The 23,181-nt window shown below is 36.8% G+C and overlaps 2 protein-coding genes and 1 non-coding gene across 3 annotated transcripts; 2 read left to right on the top strand and 1 right to left on the bottom strand.

Moving 5' to 3' along the window:
• Positions 1-582: 582 nt before the first annotated feature.
• On the top strand, positions 583-16,586 carry LOC133632619 (myosin heavy chain, cardiac muscle isoform-like). The gene is made up of 5 exons (XM_062025136.1): positions 583-717; positions 5,735-6,003; positions 6,065-6,188; positions 13,071-13,317; positions 13,384-16,586. Exons 1-5 carry the CDS (start codon positions 635-637, stop codon positions 13,384-13,386), a joined length of 726 nt encoding a protein of 241 aa, XP_061881120.1. The 5' UTR covers positions 583-634; the 3' UTR covers positions 13,387-16,586.
• Positions 13,552-13,623, bottom strand: trnac-gca (transfer RNA cysteine (anticodon GCA)). Its single transcript has one exon. It is a non-coding gene; the product is annotated as a tRNA-Cys (tRNA).
• A 149-nt stretch (positions 16,587-16,735) lies between the features above and the next one.
• LOC133632618 (glutathione S-transferase theta-3-like) lies at positions 16,736-21,821 on the top strand. Its single transcript, XM_062025135.1, has 5 exons — positions 16,736-16,930; positions 20,158-20,245; positions 20,317-20,473; positions 20,550-20,726; positions 21,517-21,821. The coding sequence occupies exons 1-5, from the start codon at positions 16,825-16,827 to the stop codon at positions 21,715-21,717; spliced, it is 729 nt and encodes a 242-aa protein (XP_061881119.1). The 5' UTR covers positions 16,736-16,824; the 3' UTR covers positions 21,718-21,821.
• Positions 21,822-23,181: the final 1,360 nt, after the last annotated feature.

The following is a 23,181-nucleotide window of genomic DNA, read 5'->3' as shown; positions in this document are numbered from 1 at the left end:
ATATATATATATATATATATATATATATATATATATATATATATATATATATATATATATATATATATATATATATATATATATATCAAGTGTAAGCGTTCCAACATTTACTTTATTGTTTTATGACAGCATTCATTCATATAGTTGATTTGGGATAGTTGGACTTGTGTTACAAAGTCTAAAAATCATAAAACAATACATAATAATAGTGATAATGTGACCTTATTGTTTTCCAGTCGGTGCAATACTGCAGAGCACAGTAACTCTGAGTCAGCAATTAACAACATTTAGGAAGGTTTTGTTTACGTTTCAGAAGTTGATTTGAAGCCAACGGTGTCTGCTGACCTCTGCTGGCGACCATCAGAACTGCAGTTGCATTGACAACAAAAAGACGTCGTCATTTTTGTTTAAAAAAAAAAAAAGAGCTGTGACGTCAAAAAACACCTTGATGTTTTCAATTTGAGCAACGACACGACTAAATGTGACGCTTTAATTCAATTTAAAAACGTGTTGATAAAAAAAACAAAAAAAACTAGCGGTGCCTGAACGCAGCACTGTTGCCAATGCTTTTGTTGTGAAAGAGTTAACATCAAAACAGCGAAATTAAGGACATTATAAAATAAACAGCGTGAAGATGGCGGAAGAAGTCGCCGAGATTTTGGACACTGATAAATTGTACCTGACACAAATCCGACATTTGGAGGATCAGCTGGATAAGTAAGTTAGAAGACAAACATGGGGCTCGCTTGTTAGCGTCCGGGGGGGACTCAATTGTGTGGGACACAGGATGTGACGTCACACGTTATGTTATTGACACCGGGAGGTTGAGAAAAGAACGAAGAAAAAGACAAGAAGCTCAGAGAACACTTACTGATAAGTTATAAGTTGTGCACACAACCCAACCTAAACATTATTGTATTGTTTTTACATCATGTGATGCCATAAGCTGTTACTGAAAAGAAACAAAGTCTTAATATAATGCATAAACTATCCTTTATGCTAGCCGCTTAGCATTAGCTTAGCAGTAGTTCACCCAAAAAGTAGCAAGTGTAGCCGATACGGATATTTACACATAAAAATATTTGAGTAATTGTGTGACTTTTTCGCCAATTGGTTGTTATGACTGTGATGAGTATGACACAAGCATAATGTATTTATAATAGTTGCCCGCTAGTAAGGGTCCTGGGAACTCAATTGTGTGGGACACCGGATGTGACGTCACATGTTCTGTTACTGACACCAATAAGTTGAGAGAAGAACGAAGAAAAAGACAAGAAGCTCAGAAAACACTTGCTGATAAGTTATAAGTTGTGCACACAACCGAACCTAAACATTATTGTATTGTTTTTACATCATGTGATGCCATAAGCTGTTACTAGAAAGTAACAAAGTCTTAATATAATGCGTAAACTAGCCTCTAGGCCAGGGGTGTCAAGCGTATGGCCCGAGGGCTGGATCAGGCCCTCGAACAGGTTTTATCCGGCCTGCGGGATGAGTTTGCTAAGTATAAAAATTAACTTGACATTTTTGAATGAAAGAAACAGCTGTTCTAAATGTGTCCACTAGATGTCGCAATAGCAATTCTTTGTGTTTTCGTAGATGATGCTACATATGTACAAAATAAACCACATGATGTTAGTACATCAGTCGAGGAAAATGATATAACTACATAAATAACATCCCGTAATTAGATTTTGATATAACTTTTTTATCTTGATGGATTGAAAATTAACACCAACATTATCACATAATTTATTCAGAAAATATAAATAACGACAAATAAATTATTAACCGCAACATGTAAGTGTAAAAAAACCCCAACAACATTATGATTTGTACATTTTCAGAATGTGCTTGTTCTATTTCTAAACAAAGAAAACAATCTGATATTGTCTTTATTTTTAAGTTATCGTGCCGTGATTTTACCAGTCCGGCCCACTTGGAAGTAGATTTTTCTCCATGTGGCCCCCGATCTAAAATGAGTTTGACACCCCTGCTCTATGCTAGCCACTTAGCATTAGCTTAGCAGTGGTTCACCCAGAATGTAGGCCTGAGCAATTATGAGACTTTTGTTATTATCGAATATCAAGTATGAACAGCCAGTGTAGCCGATACGGATATTTACACATCATAATCATTTTGTTACTTTGCCTCCAGTTAGTTACTATGTCTGTGATGACACAGGAATACTGTATTTATAATAGTTTTTAATAACTAATGTCCACTATAATAATATATAGCAAGTAGATGAGGCAATTCCTGAAGGAATTGAGTATGAATGCTCCAATGCTGAAGTTGAACTGAAATGCTGACAGAATGTAGTATGAATGTAAGAATAGTTTGAATGTTGAAGAGATGGAATTTCCAGGAAAAACTGCATTTGGTTTGGAACTTGGGAAAGTGTTAGTTGGATGAATTGAATGTGTTGATGTTGGAATGGTTTGAATCGGTTGAAAAATGCGCGAATTGTGGAAGTTTAAAAAATGGACAATTCATTTTGAATGGGGAAAATGTCCCTGAAAACTGGGAATTCCTGGAAATCCGGGAATTTTTAAAAATTGTCGAAGGAGAGCACACAATTTTGAACAGGCTGAATATTTTGCAGTTGGAACTGTTTGAATCGGATAAAAAATGTGGGAATTGTGGAACTTTGAAAAATGTCCCATTCATTTAAATGGGAATTTCATGGAAATTTGGGAATTTCGGGTAAAGCTGGAATTTTTGGGAAAATGGTAAAAAAAACAAAAAAACTTGAATGGTCTGAATGAGTTGAAATGGTTGGTTTTGGAATTTTTCTAATTGGTCGAGAAATGTTGTAGTAGTAACATTTTTTATTGAGAAATGGTATTAAGGAATTCCAGGAATTTTGTGAAAACTGGGAAAAATAACTTAGTTTTTTGTCCTGATTAAGAGGAATGTTTGCACGGTGAAACGGTTGAAGTGGATTTAAAAATGTGGAAGGAGTAATCGCTAGAAAAAAGGGTCAAAAAAGGGTTTTTAAAAAAGTGAAATCTGGGAATTCCTGGAATTTTTTTGAATTTAGACAAATTATAGTTAGAATTTCCAAGATAAGTGGAATATGTTGAAGGTGGAATGGTTTGAATCGGTTGAAAAATGTGGAAATGGTGGAAGATTGAAAAAAGGCCAATTCATTTTTAATGGGAAAAATGTCCCGGAAAACCTGGAATTCTGGGAAATCTGGGAATTTTTGGAATTGGTCAAGGGAAAGCCCGCGATTCCCGGATAGGCTGAACAGTTTGAAGTTGGAACGGCTTGAATCGGATGAAAAATGTGGAAGGTAGAGCGTGCCAAAATCTGGAGAAGAAGAAGAAGAAGAAAAAACAAATGTGTGAATGCTTTGGAGCTTTATAATTAGTGCTGTCAAATGATACTTGTTCTCAAATCAAATTAATCACACTTAAATGTGGATTAATCATTATTAATCACAGGTTAATACTATCTTTTTTAATAAAACAAGAGCTCAATATTTAGACACAAATGCAATTTTATTGTCAGAATATTACAATTTTTTTAAAGTATTCCACCTAAATGCACATAATTTATTTGCTCAAAACGTGCTAACACTTTTATCTCAAGTCCCGTTTGGGTGTATTTTAAAATGAAAAAAAAATAATAATAAAAATGCATCATTAATCTGCGTATATGCATGATTAACGCGATAATTTTTCGTGATTAATCACATGAGTTAACTCGTTATTTTGGACAGCCCTAATTATAATGCATTTAATTGAAAGCAATTCCTTTTTACATTTAATACACACAATACCCCGAATAAGTGCAAAATAAGAAAAATGTAAGTATAAAAATGTCAACAATAACTTCCATTGCAGGCACATGTGGGTGACAAATGAAGTCAGGGGACCAGGAGTGGGCCTGAGTGAGAGAGCGAGAAAGAGAGAGAGAGAGGTTTACCACAAACGTATCGATTCGTCACGCTAGTATCGAACCGATACCAATACCCACCTGGGGAAAGGAAGCTACTGATATTTACATCGATATGCCCAAAAAAGTGTTGGACATACAGTCGTGGTTAAAATTGTACATCCACTTGTAAAGAACATAATGTCATGGCTGTCTTGAGTTTCCAATAATTTCTACAACACTTATTTTTTTGTGATAGAGTGATTGGAGCACATACTTGTTGGTCACAAAAAACATTCATGAAGTTTGGTTCTTTTATGAATTTATTATGGGTCTACTGAAAATGTGAGCAAATCTGCTGGGTCAAAAGTATACATACAGCAATGTTAAAGGCCTACTGAAATGATTTTTTTTAATTTAAACGGGGATAGCAGATCTATTCTATGTGTCATACTTGATCATTTCGCGATATTGCCATATTTTTGCTGAAAGGATTTAGTATAGAACAATGACGATAAAGATTGCAACTTTTGGTATCTGATAAAAAAAAGGCTTGCCCCTACCGGAAGTAGCGTGACGTAGTCAGTTGAACATATACGCAAAGTTCCCCATTGTTTACAATGATGGCCGCATGAAGTGAGAGAGATTCGGACCGAGAAAGCGACAATTTCCCCATTAATTTGAGCGAGGATGAAAGATTTGTGGATGAGTAAAGTGCAAGTGAAGGACTAGTGGGGAGTTGAAGCTATTCAGATAGGGAAGATGCTGTGAGAGCCGGGGGTGACCTGATATTCAGCTGGGAATGACTACAACAGTAAATAAACACAAGACATATATATACTCTATTAGCCACAACACAACCAGGCTTATATTTAATATGCCACAAATTAATCCTGCATAAAAACACCTGCGTGTTTGTTATGCTAGCTCCTAGCTCCTCAGCTAGCTCCTAGCTCCATAGAACACGCCAATACAATTCAAACACCTGATCAACACACACAATCACTCAGCCCAAAAGACCGTTCACCTAACCCAAGGTTCATAAAGCTTATATATTTTAAAAAAGTTACGTACATACGCAAAAAAAAGTTGCGCACATACGGTCAAGCGATCAAATGTTTAGAAGCCAAAGCTGCATACTCACAGTAGCACGTCTGCGTCTTTGTCATCCAAATCAAAGTAATCCTGGTAAGAGTCTGTGTTGTCCCAGTTCTCTACAGGCGTCTGTGTATCGAAGTCAAAAGTCCTCCTGGTTAGAGTCTCTGTTATCCGAGTTCTTCCATCTTGACTGCATCTTTCGGGAATGTAAACAAAGAAGCGCCGGCTGTGTACTGTTGTTGCTGACTACGTTCGAAAAATACGTCCATTTCGCACCGACAACTTTCTTCTTTGCTTGCTCAGCTTCCTTCTCCATAATGCAATGAACATGATTGCAACAGATTCACGAACACAGATGTCCAAAATACTGTGGAATTATGAAATGAAAACAGAGCTTTTTCGTATTGGCTTCAATGTGGAAGGCATACCCGTGTTCGCCGGTCTACGTCACGCGCATACGTCATCCTCAGAGGCGTTTCGAACCGGAAGTTTAGCGGCAAATTTAAAATGTCACTTTATAAGTTAACCCGGCCGTATTGGCATGTGTTATAATGTTAAGATTTCATCATTGATATATAAACTATCAGACTGCGTGGTCGGTAGTAGTGGCTTTCAGTAGGCCTTTAATATTTGCTTACATGTCCCTTGGCAAGTTTCACTGCAATAAGGCGCTTTTGGTAGCCATCCACAAGCTTCTGCTTGAATTCACTATAAAAATATTGAAATTTAATGATATTATTTTGTCACGTTGCAGGTGTCAGTCGAAATGCGGCGAGCTGGAGAACCACGTCCTGGATCTGATGTCGGAGCTGCGGGCGCTGACGAAGGACAAGGACGACGTGACCAGGTACTTGAAGCGGGCGCTGGACACCAAGGACAAGAGGGTGGAGATGCTGATGGAGCAGGTGGAGCAGCAGCAGGAGGCCAGCGAGAAGGACAAGGAGACCATGGAGCAGCTCAAGAAGCAGCTGGAGCAGCTGCACCATCGCATCAGCGAGCTGGACGCCGTCATCGACACGCAAGGTGAGGCTCGCCGTCTGGCTGTGAGGGGACTCCTCCTCCATCTTGTCTTGTCGCCCCCCAGCCAAGCAGTTGGACCAGCAGGCGGGACAGCTGGTGGCTCTGGAGGACAAGATGGTGGTTCAGAAGAAGCAGCAGGACGCCGCCAATAAGCAGCTGACGGAGGACGCGCAGAGAGACAAGACTAAGTAACCTCTACGTGACACCACATGACACTCCATTAGATACAACCTGACACTTGACATGACACTATAGCTGACACACAACAGAACACCATGACACACTACACTAACTAGGTGACACTTACTGTATGTGACACTAGGTGACACACTACATGAACTATATATTTGACACTTTTGTGACACTAGATGAACTATATGACATTTATGTGACACTCGATGAACTATATGACACTTATGTGACACTAGATGAACCATATGACACTTATGTGACACTAGATGAACTATATGACATTTATGTGACACTAGATGAACCATATGACACTTATGTGACACTAGATGAACTATATGACATTTATGTGACACTAGATGAACTATATGACACTTATGTAACACTAGATGAACTATATGACATTTATGTGACACTCGGTGAACTATATGACACTTATGTGACACTAGATGAACTATATGACATTTATGTGACACTAGATGAACTATATGACACTTATGTGACACTAGATGAACAATATGACACTTATGTGACACTAGATGAACTATATGGCATTTATGTGACACTAGATGAACTATATGACACTTATGTGACACAAGGTGAACTATATGACACTTATGTGACACAAGGTGAACTATATGACACTTATATGACACAAGGTGAACTATATGACACTTATATGACACAAGGTGAACTAGACAAGATGGTGGTTCAGAAGAAGCAGCAGGACGCCGCCAATAAGCAGCTGACGGAGGACGCGCAGAGAGACAAGACTAAGTAACCTCTACGTGACACCACATGACACTCCATTAGATACAACCTGACACTTGACATGACACTATAGCTGACACACAACAGAACACCATGACACACTACACTAACTAGGTGACACTTACTGTATGTGACACTAGGTGACACACTACATGAACTATATATTTGACACTTTTGTGACACTAGATGAACTATATGACATTTATGTGACACTCGATGAACTATATGACACTTATGTGACACTAGATGAACCATATGACACTTATGTGACACTAGATGAACTATATGACATTTATGTGACACTAGATGAACCATATGACACTTATGTGACACTAGATGAACTATATGACATTTATGTGACACTAGATGAACTATATGACACTTATGTAACACTAGATGAACTATATGACATTTATGTGACACTCGGTGAACTATATGACACTTATGTGACACTAGATGAACTATATGACATTTATGTGACACTAGATGAACTATATGACACTTATGTGACACTAGATGAACAATATGACACTTATGTGACACTAGATGAACTATATGGCATTTATGTGACACTAGATGAACTATATGACACTTATGTGACACAAGGTGAACTATATGACACTTATGTGACACAAGGTGAACTATATGACACTTATATGACACAAGGTGAACTATATGACACTTATATGACACAAGGTGAACTATATGACACTTATGTGACACTAGATGAACTATATGACACTTATGTGACAAGGTGAACTATATGCCACTTATGTGACACTAGATGAACTATATGACACTAGATGAACTATATGACACTTATGTGACACTAGATGAACTATATGCCACTTATGTGACACAATGTGAACTATATGACACTTATGTGACACAAGGTGAACTATATGCCACTTATGTGACACTAGATGAACTACATGACACTAAATGAACTTTATGACACTTATGTGACACAAGGTGAACTATATGCCACTTATGTGACACTAGATGAACTATATGACACTAGATGAACTATATGCCACTTATGTGACACTAGATGAACTATATGACACTAGATGAACTATATGACACTTATGTGACACTAGATGAACTATATGACACTTATGTGACACAAGGTGAACTATATGCCACTTATGTGACACTAGATGAACTATATGACACTAGATGAACTATATGACACTTATGTGACACTAGATGAACTATATGCCACTTATGTGACACAATGTGAACTATATGACACTTATGTGACACAAGGTGAACTATATGACACTTATGTGACACTAGATGAACTACATGACACTAGATGAACTATATGACACTTATGTGACACAAGGTGAACTATATGCCACTTATGTGACACTAGATGAACTACATGACACTAGATGAACTATATGACACTTATGTGACACTAGATGAACTATATGACACTAGATGAACTATATGACACTTATGTGACACTAGATGAACTATATGACACTTATGTGACACAAGGTGAACTATATGCCACTTATGTGACACTAGATGAACTATATGACACTAGATGAACTATATGACACTTATGTGACACTAGATGAACTATATGCCACTTATGTGACACAATGTGAACTATATGACACTTATGTGACACAAGGTGAACTATATGCCACTTATGTGACACTAGATGAACTACATGACACTAGATGAACTATATGACACTTATGTGACACAAGGTGAACTATATGCCACTTATGTGACACTAGATGAACTATATGACACTAGATGAACTATATGCCACGTATGTGACACTAGATGAACTATATGACACTAGATGAACTATATGACACTTATGTGACACTAGATGAACTATATGACACTTATGTGACACAAGGTGAACTATATGCCACTTATGTGACACTAGATGAACTATATGACACTAGATGAACTATATGACACTTATGTGACACTAGATGAACTATATGACACTTATGTGACACAAGGTGAACTATATGACACTTATGTGACACTAGATGAACTATATGACACTTATGTGACACAAGGTGAACTATATGACACTTATGTGACACTAGATGAACTATATGACACTTATGTGACACTAGATGAACTATATGACACTTATGTGACACAAGGTGAACTATATGACACTTATGTGACACTAGATGAACTATATGACACTAGATGAACTATATGACACTTATGTGACACAAGGTGAACTATATGACACTTATGTGACACAAGGTGAACTATATGACACTTATGTGACACTAGATGAACTATATGACACTTATGTGACACAAGGTGAACTATATGACACTTATGTGACACAAGGTGAACTATATGACACTTATGTGACACTAGATGAACTATATTAAGATTAAGATTAAAGATTAAAGTACCAATGATTGTCACACACACACTAGATGTGGTGAAATTTGTCCTCTGCATTTGTCCCATCCCCTTGGGGAGCAGTGGGCAGCAGCGGCGCCGTGCCCGGGAATCATTTTGGTGATTTAACCCCCAACTCCAACCCTTTGTTGCTGAGTGCCAAGCAGGGAGGTTATGGGTCCCATTTTTATAGTCTTTGGTATGACTCGGCTGTATATGATACTTATGTGACACAATGTGAACTATATGACACTTATGTGACACAAGGTGAACTATATGACACTTATGTGACACTAGATGAACTATAAGACACTGATGTGATACTAAATTAACTATGTGATACTTATGTGACACTAGATGAACTATATGATACTTATGTGACACAATGTGAACTATATGACACTTATGTGACACAAGGTGAACTATATGACACTTATGTGACACTAGATGAACTATAAGACACTGATGTGATACTAAATTAACTATATGACACTTATGTGACACAAGGTGAACTATATAAATAAATGATAAATGGGTTATACTTGTATAGCGCTTTTCTACCTTTAAGGTACTCAAAGCGCTTTGACACTATTTCCACATTCACCCATTCACACACACATTCACACACTGATGGAGGGAGCTGCCATGCAAGGCGCTACCAGCACCCATCAGGAGCAAGGGTGAAGTGTCTTGCCCAAGGACACAACGAACGTGACTAGGATGGTAGAAGGTGGGGATTGAACCCCAGTAACCAGCAACCCTCCGATTGCTGGCACGGCCACTCTACCAACTTCGCCACGCCGTCCCTTATATGTATATATATATATATGACACTTATGTGACACTAGATGAACTATATGACACTTATGTGATACTAAATTAACTACATGACACTTATGTAACACTAGATGAACTATATGACACTTATGTGATACTAAATTAACTATATGACACTTATGTAACACTAGATGAACTATATGACACTTATGTGACACTAGATGAACTATATGACACTTATGTGACACTAGATGAACTATATGACACTTATGTGACACTAGATGAACTATATGACACTTATGTGATACTAAATTAACTACATGACACTTATGTAACACTAGATGAACTATATGACACTTATGTGATACTAAATTAACTATATGACACTTATGTAACACTAGATGAACTATATGACACTTATGTGACACTAGATGAACTATATGACACTTATGTGATACTAAATTAACTATATGACACTTATGTGACACTAGATGAACTATATGACACTTATGTGATACTAAATTAACTATATGACACTTATGTAACACTAGATGAACTATATGACACTTATGTGACACTAGATGAACTATATGACACTTATGTGACACTAGATGAACTATATGACACTTATGTGACACTAGATGAACTATATGACACTTATGTGATACTAAATTAACTATATGACACTTATGTAACACTAGATGAACTATATGACACTTATGTGATACTAAATTAACTATATGACACTTATGTAACACTAGATGAACTATATGACACTTATGTGACACTAGATGAACTATATGACACTTATGTGATACTAAATTAACTATATGACACTTATGTGACACTAGATGAACTATATGACACTTATGTGATACTAAATTAACTATATGACACTTATGTAACACTAGATGAACTATATGACACTTATGTGACACTAGATGAACTATATGACACTTATGTGACACTAGATGAACTATATGACACTTATGTGACACTAGATGAACTATATGACACTTATGTAACACTAGATGAACTATATGACACTTATGTGACACTAGATGAACTATATGACACTTATGTGACAATAGATGAACTATATGACACTTATGTGACACTAGATGAACTACATGACACTTATGTGACACAAGGTGACACACAACAGAACAACATGGCCCACTACACTAACTAGGTGACACACTACATTAACTAGAATTACAAAACCCAAAAGCAGTGAAGTTGTCACGTTGTGTAAGTCGTAAATAAAAACAGAATAGAATGATTTGCAAATCCTTTTCAACTTATATTCAATTGAAGAGACTGCAAAGACAAGATATTTAACGTTCACACTGAGAAACTTCATTTTGTATTCTCTTTTTATTTACCATTTACACAACGTGACAACTTCACTGCTTTTAGGTTTTGTAAGTACGTGACACTAGATGACACCTGTGTGACACTAGATGACACACTTCATGTGGCACCTGTTTGATATAGGTGACACCTGTGTGACACTAGCTGACACCTGTGTGATATAGGTGACACCTCTGTGACACTAGGTGACACTTGTGTGACACTAGGTGAAACCTGTGTGATATAGGTGACACTAGGTGGCACCTTTGTGATATAGGTGACACCTGTGTGACACTAGGTGACACCTGTGTGATATAGGTGGCATCTGTGTGATATAGGTGACACCTGTGTGACACTAGGTGACACTTGTGTGACACTAGGTGAAACCTGTGTGATATAGGTGACACTAGGTGGCACCTTTGTGATATAGGTGACACCTGTGTGACACTAGGTGACACCTTTGTCACACTAGGTGACACCTGTTTGATATAGGTGACACCTTTGTCACCCTAGGTGACACCTGTTTGATATAGGGGACACGTGTGTGACACTAGGTATTATCTGTGTGATAAAGGTGACACCTGTGTGATATAGGTGACACCTGTGTTACACTAGGTAACACCTGTGTGATATAGGTGACACCTGTGTGATATAGATGACACATTTGTAACACTAGGTGACACCTGTGTGACACTAGGTGACACCTGTGTGACACTACGTGACACCTGTATGATATAGGTGACACTTGTGTGACATTAAGTGACACCTGTGTGAAATAGGTGACACCTGTGTGACACTAAGTGACACTTGTGTGACACAAGGTGAAACCCGTGTGATACAGGTGACACCTGTGTGACACTAAGTGACACCTTTGTGATATAGGTGACACCTGTGTGATATAGGTGACATAGGTGACCCCTGTGTGATATAGGTGACACCTGTGTGATATAGGTGACATAGGTGACCCCTGTGTGATATAGGTGACACCTGTGTGATATAGGTGACATAGGTGACCCCTGTGTGATATAGGTGACACCTGTGTGATATAGTAACATATGTGTGATATAGGTGACACCTTTGTCACACTAGGTGACACCTGTTTGATATAGGTGACACCTGTGTGACACTAGGTAACACCTGCGTGATACAGGTGACACCTGTGTGATATAGGTGACACCTGTGTGATATAGGTGACACCTGTGTGATACAGGTGACATAGGTGACCCCTGTGTGATATAGGTGACACCTGTGTGATATAGGTGACATAGGTGACCCCTGTGTGATATAGGTGACACCTGTGTGATATAGTAACATCTGTGTGATATAGGTGACACCTTTGTCACACTAGGTGACACCTGTTTGATATAGGTGACACCTGTGTGACAGTAGGTATTATCTGTGTGATATAGGTGACACCTGTGTTACACTAGGTAACACCTGCGTGATACAGGTGACACCTGTGTGATATAGGTGACACCTGTGTGATATAGGTGACACCTGTGTGACACTAGGTGACACCTGAGTGACACTAGGTGACACCTGAGTGACACATGAGTGAAGTAAGCTGTGGTGTGACCTGGCAGCATGATCGCTGAGACGATGAGCAACATGGAGGTGGTGTTCGAGGACAAGCTGTCCAAGAGGCTGGAGGAGGAGAGAGTTCAGAACAGCAAGAAGATGACACAGCTGCAGATGATGCTGCAGGAGAACATGACTCTGTGGCTGGAGAAGGACGTCATGCAGAAGAAGGAGTTGGAGCTCAGCTGCGAGGTCAGTCGTCTGGAGGACGAGCTCACCAAGAAGCCTCGCAGGAAGTTCACGCGCAGGAAGGTAAGAGCAGCCCAGCGCTCCAAACACGTCCTGCTGGCTCCTCTGACATCTTGTCCTCCTTCACAGTGACCTTCTGGAATGTTCCACACGGAACCATCCATGAACTTTCACCAAGATGGATAACAACTGCAAGACCTCGTGTGTCCACAGTGGCCGCCAACCAGCAAACGTTTCACTCTTAAATAGTCTTGCCTGCTTTGTGGTACAGTCCCCAGTCCAGAACCGGACAAAAACAGGGGGCATCCGGATTTGAACCGGAGACCTCTTGATCTGCAGTCAAATGCTCTACCACTGAGCTATACCCCCACACTCCACTCATGACCACTTTCACTCCTCTGTCCTCCATTACTGCAACCTCGGATTCCCAGGAGGACACAACTATTTCCTGTTCAGTGCAAGCCAGGAATTCTTTGTCCTCCCTGTGTGTGTGTGTGTTTGTGTGTGCATGTGTGTGTGTGTGTGTGTGTGTGTGTGTGTGTGTGTGTGTGTGTGTGTGTGTGTGTGTGTTGGGTGTTGCAACACTTAGACTTTTATCTAACAAAATAGCTGGCTTTTATTTGAAACAGACATCAGGTTATCCAGTTTGTTTGCGTGACAGCAGGCAGCTTGCTAACGTTAGCATGCTAACTTTTTTTTTGTTGCAATTTTTTCTAGCCAAAAACCTTAGTGAAATAACTTGGTACTTGACTTATGCTAACTGTTAGCATGCTAACTGTTGGTATGCTAACTTTTTATTTATTTATTTTTATATAATTTTACAGCCAAAACACTTCAGTCATATAAGTTGTTACTTGACACATGCTAACTTTGTAGTCTTTTTTTTCCCAGCCAAAAACCGTAAAGTCAAATAATTTGGTACTTGACAAATGCTAACTGTTAGCATGTTAACTGTTGGTATGCTAACTTTTTTTTTGTTGCAATTTTTTCTAGCCAAAAACCTTAGTCAAATAACTTGGTACTTGACATATGCTAAATGTTAGCATGCGAACTGTTTGCATGCTAACTTATTTTTTTTTAGATGATTTCACAGCCAAAACACTTCAGTCATATAAGTTGTTACTTGACACATGCTAACTTTGTAGCCTTTTTTCCCCAGCTATAAACCGTAAAGTCAAATAATTTGGTACTTGACAAATGCTAACTGTTAGCATGTGTTGCGTTTGACCAGATGTTCCTCCAAGTGGGATGTAAAACGCTGGTCAGTCCCAAGTTCCTTAATGACATATCAGCTGAACTCAAAAGGTACCACCAACCATAGAATAGGTATTTTGTAATTTTATTGTCAAATATTTGAGAATAGAGACCAGCCTCGAACAACACATCCAAATGCGTAGCCCAAGTTGATCTGGCATTCCACAGGCAAAAAGCAACTCTTTTCACACAAAGAAAGCCCCCCCCCCCCCCCCAACACTGATAAGAAGAGAGACTTGGGGGTTGTGTTCACATTCCTGATGGTTTACGACCCTGTCTAACCAGGCAATCTGAAGACAAAGAGAAACTAGTATACAGAGTAAAATTAAGGAAAAAAATATGAGCTGATTCAAACATGATTATGAATAAAGAAATAGCTCTTAAACATATGCATTATCCACACATGTTAACTGTTGGTATGCTAACTTTTTTTTGTTGCCATTTTTCTAGCCAAAAACCTTAGTCAAATAACTTGGTACTTGACATATGCTAACTGTTAGCATGCTAACTTTTTTTTTTTTTTAGATAATTTGACAGCCAAAACACTTCAGTCATATAAGTTGTTACTTGACACATGCTAACTTTGTAGCCTTTTTTTCCCGGTCAAAACCCGTAAAGTCAAATAATTTGGTACTTGACAAATGCTAACTGTTAGCATGCTAACTGTTGGTATGCTAACTTTTTTTTTTTTTTTTTTAGATAATTTTACTGCCAAAACACTTCAGTCATATAATTTGTTACTTGACACATGCTAACTTTTTAGCTTTTTTTTCCCCAGCCCAAAATCGTAAAGTCCAATAATTAAACGTTAACTTTTTAAACTAATTTTGCAGCCAAACACCTCAATCAATTGCCTTGCTACTTGGCACACGCTACCTGTTAGCATGCTAACCAATTTTTCAGTCGAATACCCCAGAGTCAAAAAACTTGGTACATGACACAGGCTGACTGCTAACATGCTAAAGTTTAGCATTCTGACTTTTTAAACCAATTTTTCAGTCGAATACCCCAGAGTCACATAACTTGGTACATGACACATGCTACCTGCTAGAATGCTAATGTTAGCATGCTAACTTTTTTTTAGGCAGGCTAACTTGGTAATTGACACATGTTAACTTTTATTTAGCCAATTTATGCAACTGTATGCCTCAGAGCGATATGACTTGCTACTTGGCATATGCTAGCGGTTAGCATGCTAACTTTTTCAACCAATTTTTCAGTCGAATAACCCAGAGTCATATAACTTGGTATATGACACATGCTAACTGCTATCATGCTAACCACTTTTTCAGTCGAATACCCCAGAGTCAAATAACTTGGTACATGACACATGCTAACTGCTAACATGCTAACTGCTAACATGCTAACTTTTTTTAGGCAGGCTAACTTGGTACTCGACACATGCTTGCTTACTTTTCTTTTTAGCCAATTTTTGCAGCTGTACACCTCAGAGTCATATAAATTATTGGTGCTTGACACATGCTAACTGCTAGCATGCTAAAGTGAGCAAGCTAGCTTGTTTTGGGGTGATATGACTTGGCACTTGACACATGCAGACTTTTTAAATCAATTTTTCAGTCGAATACCCCAGAGTCATAAAACTTCGTACATGAAACATGCTAACTGCTCGCATTTTAGCGTCTGCATTTTTCCCCCCGGCGATATAACTTGGCACTTGACACGTGCTAACTTTTTAAGCACCTCAGAGTCATCTGACTTGCTACTTGGTTAGCAGGCTAACATTAGCAATTCCTGGCAAATTGATGCACTTCAAATTTTTCCTGTCACAGACTAAAAAATAAAGTTAATCAAGTTGTTATTTTGTTGTAAGTTTATCGTATTTCTTTTTTTTTTTTAACTTCTTTTTAGGACACACTGTTATGCAGAGGTGTACTTATTGCAACTCCATTATTTAGAAGCACTGAACTAAACCAACAACTCGGCATAAAGAACTGGTCAACTTTAGACTAGTGCAGTTATTGTGTGACGTTGATCTAATGTCATAATCTAATATGTATTTAATAATACATAATATGTATTTAATAATATGTATTATGTATTTAACGTACTTAAGAGGAGTATAAACACATTAATGAGTGGACTTTTCTGTGTGTTGACAGGAATATTGACGACTTTGTTACGTCACCGGATGACTCCACTTTCTCTCCATCCTATTGGTCAGGAGGCGCCGTAGGCGGGGCTTGCAGGGCATCTTCTCCCCTGTTGGCCAGGAAGTGTAGTGGGCGGGGCTTGCAGGGTGTCCTTCCCCGCCGCTGCGATCAATCAGCATCAGTGTGAAAGTTGACCCGGGACGAGATGGAGTTCTACCTGGACCTGCGCTCTCAGCCCTGCAGGTCTTTGTACCTGTTCGCTAAAGCCGCCAACATCCCCTTTACCTTTAAACTCGTCGACCTGGCGCAAGGTACGTGTAGCAAAGGCTGTTTATGTGGACAGAAATAGTAGCACTGTTCAATGACTTCCAAAACAACGGTTTGGTTTGTGTTCTTGTTGAGGTTGGAGGTAGAATTTTTCACAAACGGGAGAAAAAAACCCAAAAAACAAATGTCTTAGGTGCCAAAAAAGGCGCAACAAGCCCAAAAACAAGTGCATGAGAGGAACGCTGCAAGTTGACGGAACAAAATGGAAGTTAGCCAGACATGCTAGCGATTTTTACCACTCTGTGTTAAAAACATTTTTACAACTAATTGCTGTCAAAAATAACGAGTTAACTCATGTGATTAATCATAAAAAATATTGAATTAAGTTTTCCACATGAATTTAATATATATTTTTTAGGTATTTACATAATTATTGTTGTATTTTAACTAGTAATATATTTTGAGCTCATTTACCTTAGTTAAACAAAAACATTTGTACTATCAATTGCTGTCAAAAATAATTGTGATTAATCTAAAAAAACATTGCATTAATCATGAAGTGGATTTTTTAAACATACTTTTTCCATATTAATTTAATATATATTTTTTATATATTTATATAATTATTGTTATATTATAACAAGTAATATATTTTGAGGTCGTTTACCTTAATTAAACAAACATTTGTACTAGAAATTGCAGTCAAAAATAATTGTGATTAATCACAAAAAATATTGCATTAATCACTCGGTGGATTTTTTAAAAACTGAATTTTTCCACATTAATATGTTTTTATATAATTATTGTTATATTATAACAATATATTTTGAGCTCATTTACCTTAATTAAACAAACATTTGTACAAGAAATTGCTGTCAAAAATAATTATGTGATTACTCACAAAAAATATTGCATTAATCATGCAGTGGCTTTTTTAAAAACTGAATTTTTCTACATTAATATATTTTTATATAATTATTGTTATATTATAACAATATATTTTGTGCTCATTTACCTTAATTAAACAAACATTTGTACTAGAAATTGCTGTCAAAAATAATGTGATTATTCACAAAAAATATTGCATTAATCATGCAGTGGATTTTCTAAACAGAATTTTTCCACATTAATTTAATATTTTTTTTATATATTTCTATAATTATTGTTGTATTTTAACAAGTAATATATTTTGAAGTCATTTACCTTAATTAAACAAAAGCATTTGTACTATCAATTGCTGTCAAGAAATAATGAGTTAACTTATGTGATTAATCACAAAAAATATTAAAAACAGAATTTTTCCACATGTATTTATTTTTTATATAATGGTTATATTCAAACAAGTAATATGTTTTAAAATCATTTACCTCAATTAAACAAACATTTGTACTATCAATTGCTGTCAAAAATAATTGTGATTAATCACAAAAAATATCATGCAGTGGATTTTTTAAAAATTGAATTTTTCCACATGAATTGGATATATTTTGTATATATTTATATAATGATTGTTATATTATAACAAGTAATTATATTTTGAGATCATTTACCTTAATTAAACAAACATTTGTACTATAAATTTCTGTCAAAAAGAATCATGTGACTAATCACAAAAATATTACATTAATCACACAATGGATTTTTTAAACATAATTTTTCCATATGAATTTAATATATTTTTTAAATATATTTATATAATTATTGTTATTATAACAAGTAATATATTTTGAGGTCGTTTACCTTAACTAAACAAACATTTCTACTATCAATTGTTGTCAAAAAAGAATTGTGATTAATCACAAAAAATATATTGCATTAATCACGCAGTGGATGTTTTAAAAACTTAATTTTTCCACATAAATTTAATATTTTTTAATATATTTATATAATTATTGTTATATATAACAATATATTTTGCGCTCATTACCTTAATTAAACAAACATTTGTACTATAAATTGCTGTCAAAAATAATTATGTGATTAATTACAAAACATTTTGTATTAATCACGCAGTGAATTTTTTAAACAGAATTTTTCCACATGAATTTAATATATTTTTTACATGTTTATATAATTATTGTTGTGTTTTAACAAGTAATATATTTTGAAGTTATTTACCTCAGTTAAAAAAAAACATTTGTACTATCAATTGCTGTCAAATTAGTTAACTTATTTGATTAATCATAAAAAATATTGCATTAAAAATATAATTTTTCCACATTTGATATTTTTTTTAAAATATATTTACATGGTTATTGTTGTAACACGTAATATATTTTGAGCTCATTTACCTTAATTAAACAAACATTTTTTTACTATCAATTGCTGTCAAAAATAATTGTGATTAATCACAAAAAATATTGCAATAATCACACAGTGGATTTAAAAAAAATTTTTTCCACACAAACTTAATATTTTTATATAATTATTGTTTTATTATAACAAGTAATATATTTTGAGGTCATTTACCTCCAATTAAACAAACATTTGTACTATCAATTGCTGTGCAAAATAATTGTGATTAATCACAAAAAATATTGCATTAATAATGCAGTGGATTTTTTAAAAACAGAAATTTTCCACATTAATATATGTTTTTATATATGTATATAATTGTAAAATGTTTTCTAAAAGTGTTTGTGTACAACATTCTGGTGATGAAATTGTGTTTGGGTCAAAATATCGGGGTCTTTTTTTAGGGTCATTTAGGTTATTTAAGCAAGTAATTTACTGTGATTAATCACGATTAATCCAAATTTGAAAGTGTGATTAATCTGATAAAGTATTAATCATTTGAAAGCACTAATTTAAAGACAAATGTAATGCAGGTCAGGCAAACTTTTGTTTTGTTGGTGAATTTTACTCCGTTTTTGGGAATTTGTTTTGAACATTTGCAGCATTTTGCTTTTGCGTTTTTTTCCTCTCCTGCAGCGTTTGTGAGTGAAACATTCTTATTTCTGCAATATTTAAATTTTTTGCATGTGTTTTTTTGATCATTTGTCTGCGCCTTTGCCACTGTCGAACATGAGCAGACGGGATCAAAGGTTGACGTGTGTGTGTGTGTGTGTGTGTGTGTGTGTGTGTGTGTGTGTGTGTGTGTGTGTGTGTGTGTGTGTGTGTGTGTGTGTGTGTGTGTGTGTGTGTGTGTGTGTGTGTGTGTGTGTGTGTGTGTGTGTGTGTGTGTGTGTGTGTGTGTGTGTGTGTGTGTGTGTGTGTGTGTGTGTGTGTGTGTGTGTCTTTCTCTCTCTCTCTCTCTCTCTCACTCTCTCAGGGGAGCAGTTCAGCGAAGAATTTGGCAAGCTCAGCCCAATCCGGAAAGTTCCAGTCCTGAAGGATGGCGACTTTGTCCTAACTGAGAGGTAGCACACAACCTTCCCAAAGCCACTTCCTGTGTTGATCCCCGCCTCTAACCTGCCTTCCACCTTGTCAGCGTGGCCATCCTGCAGTACCTGGTCGAGAAGCACGCCTCCTCTCTGCCGGACCACTGGTACCCGGTGGACCTGCGCCGGCGAGCGCGGGTTAACGAGTATCTGTCGTGGCAGCACATGAACCTGCGAGCGCACGGGTCCATGGTCTTCCTGCTCAGGGTGAGAGCCCCGCCCCCTTCCTGTTTGCAGCCATGAGGCCAACTCACACATTTGCCTTGACCCGTGTCCCCTGTAGACCTTTTACACGGTGGTCATGGGACACGAGGTGCCCAAGGACAAGATGGACAACGCCGTCGCCGATCTCAACGAGTCCCTGGACCTGCTGGAGCAGAAGTTCCTCCAGGACCGAGCCTTCGTCGCCGGCCAGCAGATTTCTGTGGCCGACATCGTGGCGTACGCGGAAATCCTGCAGGTAGTCATGTGACCGGTCAGCTGACTCCAATGTTGTGAGATGAAATTAGCGCTAATCCAGCAACAAGCTAGTTGGTCTAAACAGGAAGTGCACTGTTTGCAGACCTAAACAGGAAGTGCACTGTTTACTGACCTAAAGGGGAAGTGCAGTGTTTGCAGACCTAAACGGGGAGTGCGGTATTTGCAGACCTAAACGGGGAGTGCGGTATTTGCAGACCTAAACGGGGAGTGCGGTATTTGCAGACCTAAACGGGGAGTGCAATGTCTACAGACCTAAACAGGAAGTGCAATGTTTGCAGACCTAAACGGGGAGTGCACTGTTTGCAGACCTAAACGGGGAGTGCACGGTTTGCAGACCTAAACGGGGAGTGCACGGTTTGCAGACCTAAACGGGGAGTGCACGGTTTGCAGACCTAAACGGGGAGTGCACGGTTTGCAGACCTAAACGGGGAGTGCACGGTTTGCAGACCTAAACGGGGAGTCCACTGTTTGCAAACTAAGGAGGTAGTGCAGTGTTTGCAAACCTGAAGAGGAAGTGCAATGTTTGCAAACCTGAAGAGGAAGTGCAATGTTTGCAAAGCAAACAGGAAGTGAAATGTGTACAAACCTATAGAGGAAGTGCAGTGTTTGCAAAGCAAACAGGAAGTGCAGTGTTTGCAAAGCAAACAGGAAGTGAAATGTGTACAAACCTAAAGAGGAAGTGCAATGTTTGCAGACCTACACAGGAAGTGCAATGTTTGCAAACCTAAACAGGAAGTACAATGTTTACAAATGTGTCGTCGTCCCGGCAGCCCGTGGGCAGCGGCCTGGACGTGTTTGCGGGCCGTCCCAAGCTGGTGGCGTGGCGGGAAGGTGTGAAGGCAGAGTTTGGAGCGGAGCTGCTGGACGAAGTGGACCAGGCCATCATGGCGACGGGAAGTCTGCCGCAGACGCTGCAGCAGAGCAAAGGCATGGAAATGCTCCGACCCAAGTTCTCCAAGATGTTCTCCTGAGGGGCGTGGCCACACGTCACATGACCATAACTAATGAAAGGTCATGTGATGTCTGCACACAACAATACTCTCAGAAATAAAACTGACAACAAAAATCATTTGAAAAACTTGTTCCTGATAAGAAGCAACTGATTTCCTGCGGGGAAATATGTCTGAGCTGCTCGTCACTTTGACAGATGATCTTTGTTAGGGGAAGACCAGTTTTTTTAAATGAAATATTAATCTTTATCACATTAATATAATCTTTATAGATGATCTTTGTTAGAGGAAGACCCGTTTTTTTATGAAATATTCATCCTTACTCACATTAGAATCTTAATAGATGATCTTTGTTAGAGGAAGACCAGTGTTTTTAGGAAATATATTTATCTCTACTCACATTAATATAATCTTTATAGATTATCTTTGTTAGAGGAAGACTAGTGTTTATTAAATATTCATCCTTACATTAATATATTTATAGATGATCTTTGTTAGAGGAAGACCAGTTTTTTTTATTTAAATATCCATTTTTACTCAAATTAATATAATCTTTATAGATGATCTTTGTTAGAAGACCAGTGTTTTTATGAAATATTCATCTTTACTCACATTAGAATCTTAATAGATGATCTTTGTTAGAGGAAGACCAGTGTTTTTTTAAATAAATATTCATCCTTACTCAAATTAATATAATCTTTATAGATGATCTTTGTTGGAGGAAGACCAGTGTTTTTATGAAATAATCATCTTTAAATTAGTATAATCTTTATAGATAACAATTTATCTTAAAAATATGATACATTTAAGAGCAAATTAACATTAATTTATCTTAAAAATGATACAACTGATGGATTTAGGAGTGAATTAATTCAAGCTTAGCTTAAAAATGTTAAGTATGATACATTTAAGGGCAAATTAACATGAACTTTTCTTAAAAATGACAAAAGTATGATACATTTAAGAGCAAATTAACATTAACTTAAAAATTATAAAAATATACATTTAAGAGCGAATTAACATTAACTTATTTTAAAAACAATAAAAGTAGATACATTTAAGAGCAAATTAACATTAACTTAACTTAAAAATATACTTTAAGAGCAAAGTAACATTAATTTATTTTAAAAATGACAAATGTATGATACATTCAAGTGCAAATGAACATTAACTTAACTTAAAAATTATAAAAGTATACATTTAAGAGCAAATTAACTAAAAAAATATACATTTAAGAGCAAATTAACATTAACCTATTTTAAAAATTATAAAAATATACATTTAAGAGAAAATTAACATTAACTTAACTTAAAAAAGATAAAAATATACATTTAAGAGCGAATTAACATGAACTTATTCTAAAAACAAAAGTAGATACATTTAAGAGCAAATTAACATTAACTTAACTTAAAAATGATTAAAAAATATACTTTAAGGGCAAATTAACATTAATTTATTTTAAAAATGACATGTATGATACATTCA

Source organism: Entelurus aequoreus, linkage group LG17 (genome assembly GCF_033978785.1).
Source record: "Entelurus aequoreus isolate RoL-2023_Sb linkage group LG17, RoL_Eaeq_v1.1, whole genome shotgun sequence".
Taxonomy (NCBI): domain Eukaryota; kingdom Metazoa; phylum Chordata; class Actinopteri; order Syngnathiformes; family Syngnathidae; genus Entelurus; species Entelurus aequoreus.
This window is presented reverse-complemented; position numbering and strand designations above follow the sequence as displayed.

Coding starts and splice junctions, on each gene's coding strand:
- LOC133632619 (XM_062025136.1), top strand. CDS start 635: ATGGCGGAAGAAGTCGCCGAGATTTTGGACACTGATAAATTGTACCTG. Junction 718..5,734: donor TTGGAGGATCAGCTGGATAA/GTAAGTTAGAAG, acceptor GTCACGTTGCAG/GTGTCAGTCGAAATGCGGCG. Junction 6,189..13,070: donor GCGCAGAGAGACAAGACTAA/GTAACCTCTACG, acceptor GTGACCTGGCAG/CATGATCGCTGAGACGATGA.
- LOC133632618 (XM_062025135.1), top strand. CDS start 16,825: ATGGAGTTCTACCTGGACCTGCGCTCTCAGCCCTGCAGGTCTTTGTAC. Junction 16,931..20,157: donor ACTCGTCGACCTGGCGCAAG/GTACGTGTAGCA, acceptor TCACTCTCTCAG/GGGAGCAGTTCAGCGAAGAA. Junction 20,727..21,516: donor CGTACGCGGAAATCCTGCAG/GTAGTCATGTGA, acceptor TCGTCCCGGCAG/CCCGTGGGCAGCGGCCTGGA.